Below are 17,882 nucleotides of genomic sequence, written 5' to 3' on the forward strand. Positions count from 1 at the left end.
TACCGCTCTTCGTCTTATGTTCCCTGACCGTGAAGCTGAACAGGTCCTCTTTGCATCCCTGATCCGTTGTATATATTTTGTCTCGACACGGACGCAACGCAGCATACCTGTCCTCCGACGCTGGCCTTCTATGACCTGGCACAGTTTTTTAGACCAATGGGTCCATTTCCTAGCATATATATTCAAGATCTACTAGCATATTCCTGACCTTCGATTGCCTGCATGCCATGTGATCTCACCTGACTTTGCGTTTCTGCCTCAGGCACCAGAAGACCAGCCCGAATTAATTCAGTTAATTCAGTCCTCATCCGGCAGCTCATCAACAACTCTCCCACCCTACATCTCCTCCATTGTACGTCTCCATTGGAATCCTACACTCCCTACAACGCACACAGATACCCCATCCAACCAATTTAGCATGCTAACACCACATCCTCAGACCCCAGCCGCATATCATTGCCGTGCCTTGGATGCCTTGACTGCACATGCTACCAGCCATTGACCTCGAAGACCACCAATTCCGGTCCTACCGCGTTAACCACCGCCAAACACACTACCTATCACCGCATTGGCGTATTCATAACCCTCCAATACCATGAAAGATCCTCGCGCCGGGAAGCGGAGGAGAGTCTCCGACGATCAGAATGTAGACGCAGACGGCGACATCGCAATGGGCGAAGAGACGCAGGACCTCGGATCCGGGCCATCGGCATCCCCGACGCCGCAAGTCCCAGAACATAACAACAATGACACACCCTCCAAGTCTGGACTGCGATCGAGCGGGCGGCAGCGGAAAGCGCCTCAGCGATTTGAGGAAGACGGGGCGTATACTCCGTCCAGACGATCAATCGCGAACCCTGGACAGAGCAGCGTCACGCGCCGAAGCTCGCGGAGGAAGACGACACGACAGGAGACAGAGACGCAAACGCCCGATCCAGATCTAGAGTTGGAGGACGAGGAGGAAGAAGAAGCAGACGACGACGACGACGATGACGACGACGAGCCGGAGGTGACGCCGCCGCCGTCGCGACGACGGGCCCCTCGGACAAGGTCGGCGCGGTCGACTGCGAAGACGACCAACGGGCGTAGGCAGACATCTGCGGGCGCAACCGAGAGGCAGTCTCCCTCTCCGGAGGATTATCCTGATGGCCTGGACGATCTCGTGTCGGACCAGCTACGACAGGACCTGTTGCAGCCGGACGGCGATGCGAGGAACGGGGACGGGCCCATCGGCGACCCGTTGCCTGCCTACGGAGAGACATTCCAGGGTCTGGTTCAGAGCGGGTTGACGGAGGAGGTGCGCGCCTTGACTGGGCTCGTGCTGGAGAAGCTCAACGGGAAGCGGCCGGTACCGTTGCAAGGCCTGGAGAGCGAGTACCAGAAGGTGTACCAACTCATCGAGCAGACGGTCACTGTCGGGGAGGGGAATTCCATGCTGCTCCTCGGGTCGCGGGGATGTGGCAAGACCGCCATTGTGGAGAGCACCATCTCGTCGCTGGCACGCACGCATCGACATGACTTCCACGTTGTCCGCCTCAATGGCTTCCTCCATACGGATGACCGATTGGCGCTGCGCGAGATGTGGCGGCAGCTTGGCCGGGAGACCAACACCGAGGAAGAGGCGGGGAAAGTGACTAGCTACGCGGACACCATGTCTACCCTTCTCGCTTTGCTGTCTCATCCTGAGGAGATCTACGGCGCGTCCGCAAACACCGGGGCAGTGACGGCGGCCAAATCCGTGGTCATCATCCTGGACGAATTCGACCTGTTTGTCACGCATCCACGCCAGACGCTGCTGTACAACTTGTTCGATATCGCACAAGCCCGGAAGGCCCCGGTAGCGGTCTTGGGACTTACGACGAAGGTGGACGTGACGGAAATGCTCGAGAAACGAGTCAAGAGTAGGTTCAGCCACCGTTACGTCTTCGTCCCGCTTCCGCGGACCTTCGACACGTTCTCGGACATTTGCTACGCGGGGCTGAACCTTGACGACGAAGAACTGACCGGCTGGTTGGAGGACGCTGGCGTGAGGGAGCGCCCCGTCAAGTCGGACGGCTGGAAGAGGATCATACAAGGATGGAGAGCTTATCTGCAGGTAAGGACCGTCGCGATTCGTCCAGCACATGCAGCGTATAACTGACTCGGGACAGAGTCTATGGGGCGACGAAGCCATGCAGTCTCACCTACGAAGGATCTACAGCCAAACAAAATCGGCCAAGGAATTTTTCACGAGCACGTTGATCGCGATGACCGAATTCCACTACAGCACCTACGACGACGAGGGCTCCTCCATCCGAGTCCCCACCGCGGCCACCTTCAGTTCGCAGAGCCTGTCCTGCCCGGACCCGGCGCCTCTGCCATTTGCGGCCACGACGACGGTGGCCTCCAGTCCCTCGTCGCTGCCTCTCTCGCTCCTGCTCGCGGCCACCCGTCTCGCCGCGCTGTACGATCCCAACGCCGAGTCGGCCCAGCCGACCAGCCTCGCGCCGCTGGCGCTTTCGTTCCCCGCGGCGTATGCGGAGTACGTCCGCCTGCTGACGTCGGCGAAGACGTCGGCCTCGATCTCCGGGGCGGCGGCCACTCCCGGCCGCGTCTGGGGGAGGGATGTGGCGCGCGAGGCGTGGGAGAAACTCGTCAGCTGGGGACTGATCAGCCCGGTTGGCGGAGGCAGTGGGACCGCCGACGGACGGATGTTCCGGGTTGAAATCAGCTTCGAGGAAGTGGTTGAAATGGCTGGATCGGGCGGGTCGCTGGGCAGATGGTGGCGGGATGGTTGAGTCGATTGAATCGAGTCATTTTACGAGCGAACGAACGTTGTGTGTATGTGTGTGCGGGGATTGAGTCGTGCGGGGGTGGGAGTCGTCGGGGGATTTGCGAGTTCCCGAATCAAGAGGAGTGCAGGATGACGGGAAGAGAGAGCTAGGGGTCAGTTGACGCTTTACGAGCGGCCTGTATCACCCTGTACTGGTTGCGTCTGCGGCTTCTGGGGGTTGCTTAATGTACCGGAATGAAAAGGACCCAAGTAGAGTAGGCCAAACTTGGAACCTGCCATGCTGTACGAGAGCGATGTGTAAAAAAAAAAACCATATCCAGCGTCCCGTGGGCGAATTGACATGCGGCAAAGACGACCGACTGAGAAGACCGAATCAAGCCAAAACTCGGATAGCAGATCAATCCTGAATCGGAGGAGAGCTCAAGATGCCTGTTGCGGACCGGATTTGCGCGCACAGTCCTCCTTCCCCCCTGGGGCGCATGAGACGACACTAGCAGGAGTTATGCTCAGTTGTCCGACACACAAGGTTCCGTTGACAGCTCTCGTTCCCGTCGACGTCGCCGGGTAAACTTTCGATTCCACCAAGCACGCAGGGGGGAAAAGCGAGTCGGTCCCGACCAGAGGTGGGGGGAGGCCCATCACCGGAGTCACGCCGGTGTGTATGACCATAAGCGCCCTTGCACGGGAAACGTGTGCTACCATCGGCATGGATGGGGTGCGAGGTGCGGATACATTCATGTCACAGCGGCCTAAGCTGGGGCATGACCCTGCCGGGGGGAGATGGTGAACGGGGTTTCCCATAATTGAGAAGCCGGAGACGCCCCAAAAAGAGGATCGAGGCGGGGGCAGTTGACAGGGAAGAGGAAATTACGTCCATGCAGTGGGAAAAAGCAAGCATGGCTTAGGACGCGGTTAGTGCCCAAGCCTTCACAGTACGGAGAACCTAGGGCAACTGGCCTTTCTCATCCGACACGACTCCTTGTTCGATTGCATGCCCAGTCGATAGAGATCGGCAACGTGACGAATCAGGACATGCGTTTCTCCGCACTAATGCATGCAATGCACCCCGTCGAAACCAGAGAGCCTGTGTTGGCGGCGACATGCGAGGAGCGAAGTGGACAGGCTTTCCCTCCTGTGTTGTCGGCGGGGAGAGGCGTCGCTGTGTGACGGATGGAAGAGGCATGGCTTGTGGTTCTGTGGAGGTGGCTGTCCTGCGTAGAGTGCGGACATGGGCTCAGCAAATTGGGGGGAACTGTGACCCGTCGATGCCGTTGGCTTGTCGTCGGATACGAGCCAGGGAGGAGGAAAGTGGTGAGGTGCTGTCAGGTTCTCTGACTGGACGTGGAGGGATCTATGTGTCGGGTTGGGGGACGATCGCCAGAGATGAAACAAGGGATGAGCAGGCTGCGTACGAGGCAGTTGACCATGGCTGGACATCCCTGTCTAGTCGACCTCCCGATGGTGAGAGAAGAGGGAACTAAGGATGTGATTAGTATCGCGTGGAATTGACAGGGTCCTCTGTCGAGTATAAACGCAGTACGTAGAGACAGACATACCGGGGAGAGAGGATGAGTGGATGCGATCACATTAGCATTACTGGATTGGAATCCCTGTCGATGGTGGGTCCCACCATGACCCCGATTTTCCTCTTCGCGTGGAAAGCAAGGATTAGAGCCTTCTGCGGGTATTCTGTAAACCCCTTGCGTGGAAGCAAGAGCGGCTGGGGGGTTGTTGATTGGGAGTCAATTTGACTCTGCGCCAGCATGACAGTGGATGTGATATAGCGGATGTGGGAGAAGATTCGGAGACGACAGGATGACTTCAGGCGACGCCGATCCCTTGGGCCACATGGATGAAGCTGGAGGGATTGACATTGACCCGGTTGAGACTAGCGGTAAGGGGGTACGGTACGAGCGAAATACCCGTACCGGACATACCTGAAGATCCTCCACGTGCGACTCCAGGATTGACGCGTGGCGGTTGCAACAATACAATGATAGACCTGGATCGGTACCCGTATAGGTAAACGTATGGAGACAGTATTGGTGTCTAAGACTCTAATATTTACCTCCTATTCTAGTACCTTATCCTTAATATAGGGACTTTGTATGAATACTCCGGACACCGTCCAATTATGTCGGGTCGGCCGCTTCTAGCGCATTCTGGAAGCCTTCTGGAACCCTTCTAGCGCTTCCCCCTTTCTTCTTCCGGAGATGACCCCAATGCTCCGTCGCTCGTCCAGATAGATTAACTCATTAACTCTACCATGGATAAAGCTCTACTAGTTTCTCTGATCGTTCTGGAGCATTTCCTTTTTGCTCGCATGGTCGATGATGCCATGCCGTCTTTGGTTTCCACCTTCCTGATCCATTTCAGGGCTTCTGTGAGGCATCACATGTTCGACATGCGAGATCCGGATTCTGCGTGTGCGACATCCTATCTCATCATGAAACCTCCCTTGTCTTTCATTCCCTGAGCACGACTCAACGACCCAAACATCCGTCCGTTAGCGTGACTGAAAAATAGGACCAATCATCCTAGCACAAATTTCTATCCAGAATCGACTGACAGGTATTCCCGGACCACACGCCGTACGCCGACACAAGATCCATACTGCGGACAAAGAAGGATGCATACGCAGTACGGATACTCCGGAGTACACAAATGTCCACCACGTGGTAGACACTTCGTCTCCGCTCTAACCACTGGAAAAAGATTCCTTGTTTCTCCTTCGAAAACCTCCTTCCTTGTTCTGTGGGTAGAGCCTCCACTCCATCTCCACCACGGTTGGTTTCTTGACCGCTGTTCGGATGGGTCCTCTCCCGCGACTGACCGTCGAACTATCGTTAGTCATGTTTCAGAAAACTGGGCTCGTCTGTCGAGCCGGTTATCAGCGCGTATGCACGTCACTGTATTCGGTAGATAGTAGCGAGGTGCCCGCGCTATAATACTAGCTGTACTAGACCGTCCGGAGTATGGCCGATGAGGATGTTTGCTATCTTACAGAGGACGCACGGGAGTAACATAGGTATTACGCAGACACTCTGGGATCTTTCTGGATTCGTACTCCGTACCTACACCGTACGGTCGGCGTGGCCTTTCGTCATCGCATTGATGGGAGCTTCTGGAATCCCCACGGAAGCGTCCATCCCATGGAAAGCAAGGAGGCTCGACTCAGGCATCCTACGGCGTGTCTCTGGGACCTGTCTCCAGCCACGACTCAAGGAAGAGTCAGTTCTCCTGCCGTGGCTGACTCGGTCGCAAGCCACATCATCCTGTGACGGTCTCTAGCCTGTGACGATTTTTCTCCAGACCACTTCTGCATGGAAGATCACCGGAAGGAGTATGGTGTAGATGAGGATAGACAAACCTTTTGGGATTCTAGACTCAGCCTTGTTGGCGGACGGGACATACGAGCTCATCCCTGTCGTTTGTCTCGCGTGGCGGCCAGGGATGATCATAACATTGCAGGGCAGTTTGCTTTGAGCTACAGCAGGTACGATGGCTACTACTATTTTTTTTTTGGAACCGATGGACGGGACGGACAGATGGAAGACCGTCTTACCGCAATTTGCGCATCTCATCCCGGCCAACGTCTGCCTCACCGCTTCGTATTCTACGACGGTGGGGATGCAAACCCTGATTCTCCCGGCGGATACCAACTCCTCGCCCATCATCCAGATGATCGACGGGTGGTGGTCGGATCCTTGTCGCTCCGGACGGTGTATGATTCTGGGTTGTTGGCCGGGCTGGATGGCGGATTGGACGGACGTTCATGTCAGATACGGCGATCAGACCTTGGCTGTAGCGTAGGCAGGATGGGAGGAAGATACGGCGTGTCTTTTGAACGGGGCAGGATTGATCGATCCACCTGGGCTAGAGAAGGGTGTTGACTGGTAGGAAGTTGTATCCCTTAGCTCGGCGCAGGTAGAAAGTCAGATTCGGGTGATGTGTCCATGGCCGGATGGGTCATGAATCTCTTTCGCGGTGAGGTGGGGGGAAGAGGTAGGGACGGAAATTTTCTCCACCGTTCGGAGAGTTGAGGACCCTTGTCTGTCGTCATGGGATGGTGTTTATCGGACGTGTCTATCCAGATCCTAAGGTGAGGTACCTTGGATAGGCTAGGTACCTGGGTAGGTAACAGGGAAGATTGGAATACCTCGTACCGTATGGGAAAAAGGTGAAGCAAACAAAGGAGTAATTTCCACTCCGGATGAGGACATGGCGGGAGAGGCCGACGGCCAATCAGATGGGAGGATGTGTCCTCCACGTGTGTCCACGTGGGACTGCGTGGGAAAGAAGACACTTGGAAGAGCGATGGAAGGGCGGGCCCGAGACTCTTCGAATCCTGGTGTTATTGGAGGGGATCCCAGGTAAGGGGAATACGCCGGTAATACACCGCTTCCTTTTTCTTCTTTGGCTCCCTCTTATTTTCTTTAGTTTATTTTGATCTTGATTTTCTTTTTCTTTTTCTCTTGGTTTGTACTGCGGTGACCACGACTCCGAAGTTTTGTTTGTGGCCTCAGGTCTGAATAATGAGACAGACGGATAAGGCCTAGAGCGGGATTTCAGCCCCAATGCGAGACAGGAAATAGTCAGGAATTAGGCTGAAGTTTATGCCATGTGGTGAGGTGATGTATCTCACCCGACACGATGGCGATCGGGGTTGGAGAAGACGGGAGACGAGCGGATCCGCAAGCGGGAAATGCTTGCAGGGAGCAGATACCGGGGCTGAATCAGACACGGCGATGTTCGGGGTGGCTGTCTGAGTTCGCGCTGTTGACTCTCTCCCAGCGGTGATGTCCTGCGTACTCCGTAAGGTACGGCGTAGGAGAGACCATGGGAAGGAGGGGGAAGGAAGGGAACGCGGTGGAGGCGCGTTTGCCCGTCTGATTGGTCATCGGGCGCTAGGCCAGATTGGGTAAGAGCTTGCAGGGTCAGAGGGCGTCAGCACGAGCCCTGATTGGGTGTTGGTGGTGCAACGGAATGACTCAACCAGACGATCTTTACTGGATCGGATGGGGCCCTGATTTTCCAATTGCCCAAATGGGAAAGTGATGCTCTCCCGCCCAGGTTGTGCCATTCGGTCTCTCCGGCCAATGTCAGCCAGACCAAAGGATGCGAGGAACGCCCGTTGTGAGCCACGTTTTTTATGATAATTGAATTTATTTTTTGTTTTCCTTCTGCAACGGGGTTCCAGACTCCAGGAACCAACCATATCCCTCTCCATATCCCTATCGGTCTAGCAGTCAGGTCTGACTCAGGATGATCTACCGGGGTCCTCTGGACTGATGGGATCATGAAGGCGCTAATGATCAAGATTATGAGACTTCTAGCTAAATGGAATATCTCCAGTCACTACTGAAAGAGGTCTGTAGCGTGGACGGCACAAATAATCGATACAATATCCAAGGGTGCGCGGTTAGGTATCAACCCGGAGGCACATCCCCAGTCGATTCCGCTGATCATCCGACGCTTGCAGTGTTGGAGACCGAGTGGGTCCACCCTGGCAAAGCTGGAACTTGGTTCGGTCGAGGTAAAATATCGGTGTATCAGACGATTACCAGACCGATACCGAGGTCCACCGTTCAGCTGGAGGCCTGGTCAGAATCGAGAGAGGACAGAGTAAATTGGTAGGAGATTACTATGTAGATGTACTCCTAGATACTCCCTAGGAGTCCAGTAGATACAGAGGGAGTCTCTTAAGTAAGGACCTAGTCGGTAGGTAGGATAGATCACTAACAGTCCTAGTCTCGTACCGTAATACCACTCTGCAGCTGATCGCCCCAAACGACGATCCATCCACCGTCCTTGGCCCACGTTGTCTGGTGCATGAAACCGTCCGCGTGCACAGTGGGGCAGGAATGACAGGCCCAATTCTTCATCCCCCTTAACTGAGAAGGATCGAATTCGTCTACGTTGTCGATAGAGGTGTAGGATTGAATCTATAATTATGATAATAAAATAATAATAATCATAATAATAAGCCCTAATAATAATTAAAGTATAATACGTGTCTACGTACGGGAGATCCTTGGGCAGAGAATAAAATAAAACGACGGCAGATTTGAAATCCTTATCCACCACCTCCCCTCCTCCTCCACATCTTTTTCCCCCTTTCTTCCTCTTCTCTCCCTTCTATCCTTTCGCCTCTGCTCATTTCCTCTCATCCCATGCATTTTTCCTGATTGATTTTCTGATTTATTACATACCGTACTTCCCATACCACCCGTACCTCTTCTTACATACTCCATCTCCCCTCTTTTTTTTTTCCCATTTTTTTTTTATTCTCTCTTTCTTTTTTTCCTTTCTTTCTTTTTTTTTTTTTACTCTTTTCCTCCCACTTTCCCTGGTCCGCACTTTTCAATGCCAACCATATCTTCCTCTACTTCTTCTCCTTCTTCCTCTTCTCCTCCTTCTCCTTCTCTCCCCCAAGAAACCTCCACTCCCCCCTCTTCGCATCCCCCTCCCCTCTCCCAGTCTCCCATCACCATCCCTGCACCGGCCTCTACCTCCCCGGTCGACTCTCGCCCCCGTGCCTCTTCCTCCGCCTCCGGTCTACCTACCACTTCGTCTGTCCCCAGTACGCCCGCCTTCTCTAGCTCCATCATTGGATCTCTCTCGCGTCGCAATCGCCGTTCCTTCGCTGCGCTCGCTCGCGAGAAGACCACCAGCGCTCTCGCCAATCTCTCCGCCATTGGTACCGCGGGCCCCGTCACCCTTCGTCCATCCGCTTCGTCCGGGAGTCTCTCCAAGCACGCGCGCAAGCCTTCTCAGATCAGCGTCGGTGATCTCGCCGCCGCCTCGCCGTTGACGCCCCCTTTGTCCGACGCCAGCGCAAACAGCGATTCCTCTAGTCCAGCGTCCGCAGAACCGCCTGTCGCCGACTCCCTCGACAAGCGCCGACAGACCCTCCAGCACGTCCCCTCCTTCCCCCCGGTCGACCCCTTGCCCACGATGCATCAGACGTCCTCGCGCCTGTTGCGCATGACCGAAGATGACCGTCCTTTCACCAAGGTAAGGTTTTGCGCCGCTGTGGACGTCATTCCTCGCTCCATTGGCTGACCCGTCTAGGATTTTATGGATCTGTTCTCCACCTTGATGGTCAGCCTCAAGTTGGACTCCCACCGCGTACGCTTCACCAAATATGACCACACCTTCACCTCCGAGGAAGCCATCAACAACCTTGGCTCCTTGAAGTTCTCTCAATCCAACCGCATGCCCGACCCCAAGGACCCCTCGCGCATCGTCACCACCACCACTACCACCACTTTCTCCATGGCCAAGGAGATGGCCCGTTCCGTCTGCCAACGTTTCGTCGACGCTCGCTTCATTGAGTCCGTAGACGGCAAGGGTGCCCAGCAATTCCCCCTCAAGGGCGCGCTGTACCAACTCACCCCCAAGGGGATCAATATCCTGCAGAGGTTCTGCCAACGGAACGGCATCACCGCCCGCCATGTCATCGATGTACTCGAGTCCCCCCGCAACACCATGCAGCTCGTTAACCTGGAGCGCGATACCGAGACTGATAAGCTGTCGCATGACCGCGCCACCATCGAGGTGATCTTCCGTCGCTTCGCCGGTCAGGACGGACCCAATGTGAAGAGCAGCATTTCTACGTCGGACTCCGATTCCCTGAGCGACTATTCGAACGGGCTGGTCGGCGTGAAAATGGCCAAGGAGCGCAAGGTGAACGAAAAGATCGTCTCCAACACCTTCACCGGAAAGGCCGCCGTGGATTGGCTGATGGACTGCTCGACCACCATCGAGCGCCGAGAGACCGTTCTCATTGCCGAACTGTTCGTCAAGTACGGCTTGATCACGATGCTGCAGGAGGACAAGATGATGCCCATGCCGGACAACTCCATTGTCGCCTTCCAGCCTTCCAAGAACGCCATCTATGGTATCACGGACCGGGGACAGCGGGTGTGTGGTTGGATCGCCCGGGACAAGTCCCGCGACACCCCGCCCATGTACGACAACCGCGGTATCCCCCGAGACTCCAACAACGCGCGGTTGAACCACATCCTCCACGACCCGGCTTTGCGTCTCCTCTTTCGTGAATTCCTGCGTTTCTCTCTCTGCGAGGAGAACCTCTCCTTCTATCTGGACGTTTCCGAATTCACCGCCACTTATCACAAGGCCGATAGAGTGGGGACCTTCAAGAAGCCTGATGCTGTCCGTGAGACCCTGGCTGCAGCCTACGGTAAGCCCCTGCACGTGGAGTCCTGATGCGTCAACTACGGTCACTAACCCCCTGATAGGCCTCTACAACGCCTTCCTGGCTCCTGGGTCGCCTTGCGAACTGAACATCGACCACGCGCTCCGCAACAGTCTGGCTAGCCGCATGACAAAGGCCGTGGGAGACGATGAGTCGATGTTCCGAAGCCTCCAGGAGGTGGTGCATCTGTTTGAGATGGCGCAAACCTCCGTCTTCAAGTTGATGTCGAGTGTAAGTCCCGTGCCGACCAAGTGGGTCGAAGTGCTCTCCGTCTAACCTCGTCTAGGACTCCGTCCCGAAGTTCTTGCGTGATCCCAAGTACGCTATTGTCCTCCAGGAGCATGATGTGGATCTTGCGGCCGCAGCCAGGTCCTACTCGCCCACCCCGGCTCCGGTCCCGGAGCGCTCGATGAGCCGTTCAGCACGGACATGACGATTGCGTTCCACTCTGCAATCATGATTTCAACAATACGAGCCCTCGACGAGTTACGAGTGTCCCGGACACGCAATTCTTAATAATAGCCTTGGGTCACGTCTTCCCTAATCCGACATCTACGACTTCCCCCCCGCCACGGCGCCCGACGGTACAGGGATGCCTTCTTCCCCCGGGTTCTATATATACTCCCGCCCTACTTTTGACGCACCAAAGCACCTCCTGCGACTTTGGCGATCGACTTATCACGACATACGAGATGTTACGATCGATGTGATAGATGGATGGCCCGAATTGGATGTTTTCTTTTCGTTCAACATATTGTTGAGACCTCTTCTCCTTTCTTGCGATTCTAAGAAAGAGTCCGGCGAGGGAAGTCTGCGCCACCAGAGTTTTCCAGTCCAGCATTAGAGAGGCGTTTCTTTTTTTTTTTCCCCCTTTCCTGTTCTTGCATCCCTGCATGATTGAAGACTGTTCCCTATTTCCTCTCACGTTTCGATGTACATGCCATATTACGTTTTTCCTACCTGTTGTTGTCTCGTCTCTCCAGCATTGTTCTGCGCGTCCGATTGAACTTGCATTTTCAAGGTTTCATTCAGATTCAGCGAGTATGGCTTGCTTGGTTTGTCCCTTTTGTATCTACTACTGCCCGGGATAGGGTCCGCTTGAGATGCAGAGAATTAAATACATACTCAGATCGTCCGCGTGTTTACTCCGTACGAATAGGCACATGGCCGCCCCACATGCATGCCAGACGTCATCCACAGGATCGGGTCGGATTTCATGGTTTTTTCGTAAGATGTCAAGTAAATAAATCGACTGGCTTGTCTAGATACATTCCCTCCACGCCGCGACGCAGGGGACCATATAAAAATGCTATGGAGAAGGGAACGAACATGAACGCCATCGCACGCCTCCCAGCACCAAAGTACCATTAATAGCAAGTAAAAAAAGAGATGCCCACATAACCCACCCCGATTTGTTTGTTTTCGTCCGAAGACTTCAGGACTTCGCGAACGACACCCCACTCACTTCGACCACCCACGCAACCGCATCCCCTCCTCGATAGCCGTCCAGATGCCCTCGACGACCTCGCGGTCCCGCCAGCGCCCCGCGCCCTGCACGCCGCCCTTCTCGTCCCAGCGCTCGACGGCGAAGCTCTGCACGCCGCGGCCCCAGCCGCGCACGTCCCGCGGCACATCCTCGCCACGCCAGCCGACATACACGCCCGTGGCGTGCTTGAACAGCTCCGGCGGCGACGACCACTTGTACGACTTGAACTGCCACGTCTGGCCGGTGGTGAACACGGCGACGAGCCGGTTCCAGTAGTCCGGGCGGAAGTTGGCCGTGCTGTCGACGAGGATGAAGCGGGTGGGTTTGCGGGCCGGCGCGGACGACGACGCCGCCGCCGACACCTGCGAGGAGCCGGCCTTGGTTGCGTCGCCGCCGCCGCGCAGCGGCCGCGAGATGTACAGGATGTTGGCGCCGGCGGGCGTCGCCAGCGTCGGGTGGTCGGGCGGCACGAACACGCCGTCTTGCAGGAACGACCGCACGTTGGACATGCGGATCAGCGACGACGCCGACGGCGAGAGCAGGATGATCGGGTCCTGCGGCTTCGAGGACCCCTTTCGCGGCTGCGAGAGGCCGGACGACGGGCCCGGCACCATTGACGTAGCTTTGCTGCCTGGCTTGGTCCCGGCTGGGTATGACCCCGGGCGAGAGCGGTTGCGGTCCAGGAATGTTGCGGCCGTCTTGCGGACGTGGGAGAAGTCCTACGCGTGGCTGTTAGCGGGGTTGTTTCCCGGGCGGGGGGGAGAGACTGTTTTTTCCTGGTTGGAAAGGGAGTACGCACCGTTGGCTTGATGCCGCGGAGGACGGAGTTCCGATCACCCATCTTGCGTTCGCCGTTGTAGATTTCCTGCAGCCGGGGGTCGATCACCTTGCCTGGACGGCCGGGCTGGGTGCCCGCGGCCGGGGCACCAGCCCCTGGTGCGCCGCTGGGTACAGCGGAGACCCCGCCTGCGGCGCCGGATGCGATGTTCGCGGACGCCTGAGCCTGGGCAGCGGCGGCAGCGGCGGCAGCAGCCGCAGCGGCGCCCTCGAGCGGCTTAATGTATTCGCTTTCATCGGAGGCGCCCTCGAGCCAGGTGATGAGGTCGAGGCGCTCGACGAAGACGAGGTTCTGGACTTTTTCCTCCTCGTCGCCTTCCTTGCGGTCCTTCTGCTTCAGCGACTCGTTCAGCTCCTGCGCCGATGCGATGTACTCGGGGATGGCGACGTCTTTCTTTTGCCAGGCGAAGAAGATGCTGCGGAGGTCGACGGCGGAGTCGGTCGAGGCCGAGACGAACCGGGTCGGCGCCGTCAGCGGGAGGCTCTGTGGGAGGGGGTCACGGAAGTAGAGATGCGTGGCTTGCGCCAGGTCTTCGGTGGCATTCTCGTCGGAGAGATCGGACGTCGTCGTCGGCGTGGGAAGACTGCCCGTTGCGATGGCGCGTCGCAGCGCGAGGAGAGGATCCTGGAGCGTGGGATCGGTGGCCATGGTGACGCGCGTGGGAGAGGGACCAGACCACTCCAGAATGATCCTTCAAAGGCGGTTGGAGAAGAGGTGAGGTGGGAGATTGGATGAGTGGATGGAGCGAATAATGATCGTGACGGAGCGGGTGAAGAAGTTCCTATCACGTGACTACCCTGACTATCTATTGATCTCCGGAGCACCACCAGCAACCCTCACTCTCATGTCCAGCAAATACGCACATACCGCCACATCCAGCTCCATGCCCCAAAAAAGGCCGTCACGCCCGTAAACAGGATCAGAGCGCCGTATTGCGTCGTGTATGCGAACCCCCCATCGGGGGACCCAAGGGACCCTTGCTGGATAAGGGCAGTGCTGAGAGGTCCACTGACGACATTCCCAATGCCTCTTCCTCCGGCCAGGAGCCCAAAGACGAGACCAGTCTCTAGGGATGGTACCTCCCGCTTGACCTGCGTCAGTACGCCCGACCAGGTGGAGCTGAAGCCGCCTGCAAAAAAGCCATAGGTGATGGAGAATAAAACGAGAAGAGCCACCGCAGCCTGGGGGTAATCCGTGGACGATGATGGCGAGGTTGAAAGACCCCAGAAGAGGAACACAGACAGTGCGGAGCCTACTGATGAGAGCAGCATGACGTTGGTGACCGCGAAGCGGTCACAGAGGGTTCCTAGGACTATCCCACCCACGACGGAGGTCGCATTAAAGAGTGCGACCAGGAGAGTACCCGTTGTGCTTGACAGACCCGCAGCTGAGGTTGAGTAGGACGGAAGGTATGTGGTGGGTAGGAAGTAGCCAAAGCCCTGGATGATGTTGCCCAGCTGCAGCATCCAGAATGTGGCCAGCCTCAGGAAGGCGAGATCGATTCGCCTAACGGAAGTCGAGGTGGATGGTGGAACTCTTGGTTTTACGAACGGCAACGCCAGAATCGTGGAGAGGAACTAGAAGAACTCTGTCAGGTGGATGTGGATGCTCGCGATTGGGGACTAACAGTTGTGACGGTCCATGCCTGCAGGGTGATCCTAGCTCCGAACTTATTCAGACAGGTGCTGGCGACAAAAGGGAGGGCCACGCCACAGATGCTTTTGGCTGCCCACATGATCCCATAAGCAAGACCCTTTCGGCGGATGAACCATTGATCCAGATACAGGGTGGTTGGGCTGAAGACAAGACCGTTCCCAATAGCACATAATACCCCTTGGGTGAGGATCAAATGCCAGACAGTTTGCGAGAAAGAGGAAAGCAGAGACCCGCAGACACTAAGAAGCAGGCCCACAGAGGCACAGTACTTCTGGAGATGGGGATACCGGGTTAGAAGCGTGAACGATATCGGAGAGAGCAGGTATAGAATTCCCTGATGATATTAGGTCCAGAAGTGGCAGAGAATGTTAGATCTGGGGTTTACTGTGGATGTGGTTCCCACCACAGCAAGATCTGCCTTGCTGCCCTTGAGGACATCGTGGGATAGAAAGAATTCCTGAAAGACACCAAACACGAGAGAGAATCCTGGGAAATGTGAGCGAATGTGTTGCGCGCACGCAGGATTGACATACCCCAGACAGGCAACTGGATCAGACAGCACGAGGCCAGCATCAGCCATGCTGCTTTCCCTTGGTCAGCTGGGAGGAGGGGAGTCTGTTCCAATTCAAATGCGGGTACATGGTCTTGTGAAGCACTCTCTTCAGATCTAGCACGAGAAGAAACCGACGCCATGCTTGAAAGCAGGAAGGTGTTGTATAGTTGTTGGAGACGGGTCGGCAGGTTCTCCGTCTTTCTACGGGGCCAAACACTAACAGAGACGTTAGATAGGGCTCTATGCCTTCTTTCTTCCCTTATTCCGAAAGATAAAGGCGTCTTCTAGTGAATGAAAGAAACATGGTTCGTTACCCCGCAATGATGATGATTCATACTCTGATTCATAGAAGAATCTGGCTTACTATTCCAAAGAGAGTATAGATACGCGTGACCAACCTTGGTCTCTTATGCCGTAGGCAATATCTCGTAAAGCACAGATGATAGCTCTGATAGCTCTGAGGGGATCTACATCTCTTGGCCTGTTCATCATAGATCTCAATGAAGATCACGACCGGGCGCCCTCAATGCCGACGCATCATATTCACATGAAACTTACCGTGCATGAGAAATGCCATAGCTTGGCGTCAATTCATCCACGACCGGGATATCTGCCCGTCTATCCGACGTGAAACAATCCACGTCTCAGAATCGCATAATTATCTCCTCAGGTCGTTTCCCTTCTGCTCGAATTTCGTCAAGAGACGTGTCATAAGGAGTACTGCTAGGGTATATTATGATCAGGATACGCCCAGCCCCGGCATCAATCATGAATATCTACATAAACATCACAAATAACCAGAACTTATACAGGGGATACACCTCTAACGATTCATGAAGACTTCCCTTTCTGGCCCGGACCCAGAGCCGCTTGCAGGACGACATCAACATTGAAGACTGCCACTCCCGAAGCCATGGCGCCATTCTCCAGACTTCTAATATCTCCGTCGCTCCACTCACAGGGCTGGGATATATTAACCGTTAATTAATCTCCCACGGCGGCACGCCCATATCGTCAGAGGCGCGGAGCATGATACAGTTCGATATACACAATTCCACCAGACGAAGGGCCGCGCCATCCGGGCCTCCGTCAAGAAAAAAGCTATATAAGCACGTACGAACATCCCTTCCCCAACTCTTAGCAACCTTCAGCAAAGCCTCCATCTCACAATCACCCGAATTGACTTGCAAAACAAGCTCAAGCTCCCTTCCTGTTCCACTTTGTACCATGGACCGTCTTTCCAAGGCCACTCTGTTGGCCCTCCTGGCCAGCCAGGTCTCCGGCCACGGGCACGTCACGAACATCGTGATCAACGGCGTGTCCTATCAGGGCTGGGACATCAACTCGTTCCCGTACATGTCCGACCCGCCGGCGGTGGTGGCCTGGGGCACGCCCAACACAGGGAACGGGTTCATCACGCCAGACGCCTATACCACAACGGACATGATCTGCCACCTCAACGCGACCAACGCCAAGGGGTATGCGACGGTGGCAGCAGGTGACAGTATCAACCTGCAATGGACGGCGTGGCCGGACTCGCACCATGGCCCCGTGCTGGACTACCTGGCGGCGTGCGGCGACGCCGGCTGCGAGACCGTCGACAAGACGACGCTGGAGTTCTTCAAGATCGACGGCGTCGGGCTCGTCGACGATACCTCCGTCCCCGGCGTTTGGGGCGACGACCAGTTGATCGCCAACAACAACTCGTGGCTTGTCCAGATCCCCGCCAACATCTCCCCCGGCGAATACGTCCTGCGCCATGAGCTCATCGCCCTGCATGGGGCCTTCGCCGAGGGCGGCGCCCAGAACTACATGCAGTGCTTCAACCTGCGGGTCACCGGCGGTGGCTCCCTGTCCCCCTCCGGCGTCCTGGCCACCGACCTGTACACCCCCACCGACCCGGGCATCCTCGTCGACATCTATAGCTCTATCAGCTACACTGTGCCCGGTCCCACCATGATCGCTGGAGCCACCAATGTTGCGCAGGCGACGTCAGCCATCACGGCGACAGGGACTGCAACGGTTCCTAATGGTGGCTCTGCCAGTGCGACTGCAGCGTGAACAGTTGGTATGGTTTAGCAGGAATTTTGTACATAGGTCTGATTAGTAAATATTGAAGGGATTATAAGCAATTGGAGGCATTAAGTCGTAGATGGAAGGACGAGTCGGAGATACCCACACGGAAACTCTTACCACGATTCAAGGCGGCGTATTCAACTACAGCAAAAAAAGATCCCCGAGCAGGCAATAGTGAAAATTGAGAATTTTCCATCATATTGATGTGTCCCCGGAAGACGTCGGAGTATCGTCATGAAAGATGGTATAAGACAAATAGTAGTAATAGTAAATCAGTAA

The 17,882-nt window shown here is 55.8% G+C and overlaps 7 protein-coding genes across 7 annotated transcripts; 3 read left to right on the forward strand and 4 right to left on the reverse strand.

The window, feature by feature from the left end:
* Positions 1–595: 595 nt before the first annotated feature.
* Positions 596–2,777, forward strand: BDV59DRAFT_198164 (origin recognition complex subunit 4; the record flags this gene model as incomplete). Its single annotated transcript, XM_073693106.1, has 2 exons — positions 596–2,095; positions 2,151–2,777. The coding sequence occupies 2 exons, from the start codon at positions 596–598 to the stop codon at positions 2,775–2,777; spliced, it is 2,127 nt and encodes a 708-aa protein (XP_073552665.1).
* BDV59DRAFT_168813 (uncharacterized protein) lies at positions 2,476–3,151 on the reverse strand. The gene has a single exon (XM_073688133.1). The coding sequence runs from the start codon at positions 3,113–3,115 to the stop codon at positions 2,939–2,941; it is 177 nt and encodes a 58-aa protein (XP_073552666.1). The 5' UTR covers positions 3,116–3,151; the 3' UTR covers positions 2,476–2,938.
* A 4,046-nt stretch (positions 3,152–7,197) lies between these two features.
* Positions 7,198–7,710, reverse strand: BDV59DRAFT_168821 (uncharacterized protein). The gene has a single exon (XM_073688134.1). It carries the CDS (start codon positions 7,672–7,674, stop codon positions 7,510–7,512), a length of 165 nt encoding a protein of 54 aa, XP_073552667.1. The 5' UTR covers positions 7,675–7,710; the 3' UTR covers positions 7,198–7,509.
* Positions 7,711–8,817: 1,107 nt separating this feature from the next.
* Positions 8,818–11,475, forward strand: flbA (developmental regulator FlbA). Its single transcript, XM_073696543.1, has 4 exons — positions 8,818–9,790; positions 9,848–10,979; positions 11,038–11,225; positions 11,281–11,475. The coding sequence occupies exons 1-4, from the start codon at positions 9,140–9,142 to the stop codon at positions 11,425–11,427; spliced, it is 2,118 nt and encodes a 705-aa protein (XP_073552668.1). The 5' UTR covers positions 8,818–9,139; the 3' UTR covers positions 11,428–11,475.
* A 713-nt stretch (positions 11,476–12,188) lies between these two features.
* Positions 12,189–14,049, reverse strand: BDV59DRAFT_51919 (CDC73 C-terminal domain-containing protein). Its single transcript, XM_073696544.1, has 2 exons — positions 13,280–14,049; positions 12,189–13,199 (listed from the first exon to the last, which is right to left on the reverse strand). Exons 1-2 carry the CDS (start codon positions 13,964–13,966, stop codon positions 12,456–12,458), a joined length of 1,431 nt encoding a protein of 476 aa, XP_073552669.1. The 5' UTR covers positions 13,967–14,049; the 3' UTR covers positions 12,189–12,455.
* Positions 14,050–14,160: 111 nt separating this feature from the next.
* BDV59DRAFT_208517 (putative MFS monocarboxylate transporter) lies at positions 14,161–15,667 on the reverse strand (the record flags this gene model as incomplete). The annotated part of the gene is made up of 4 exons (XM_073695218.1): positions 14,161–14,895; positions 14,946–15,308; positions 15,360–15,460; positions 15,508–15,667. The coding sequence occupies 4 exons, from the start codon at positions 15,665–15,667 to the stop codon at positions 14,161–14,163; spliced, it is 1,359 nt and encodes a 452-aa protein (XP_073552670.1).
* A 1,087-nt stretch (positions 15,668–16,754) lies between these two features.
* On the forward strand, positions 16,755–17,588 carry BDV59DRAFT_198168 (lytic polysaccharide monooxygenase auxiliary activity family 9 protein; the record flags this gene model as incomplete). Its single annotated transcript, XM_073693107.1, has 1 exon — positions 16,755–17,588. The coding sequence occupies one exon, from the start codon at positions 16,755–16,757 to the stop codon at positions 17,586–17,588; it is 834 nt and encodes a 277-aa protein (XP_073552671.1).
* Between the last annotated feature and the right edge of the window lie 294 nt (positions 17,589–17,882).

This window comes from Aspergillus ambiguus, assembly GCF_047715705.1.
Source record: "Aspergillus ambiguus strain CBS 117.58 unplaced genomic scaffold BDV59scaffold_2, whole genome shotgun sequence".
Classification (NCBI taxonomy): domain Eukaryota; kingdom Fungi; phylum Ascomycota; class Eurotiomycetes; order Eurotiales; family Aspergillaceae; genus Aspergillus; species Aspergillus ambiguus.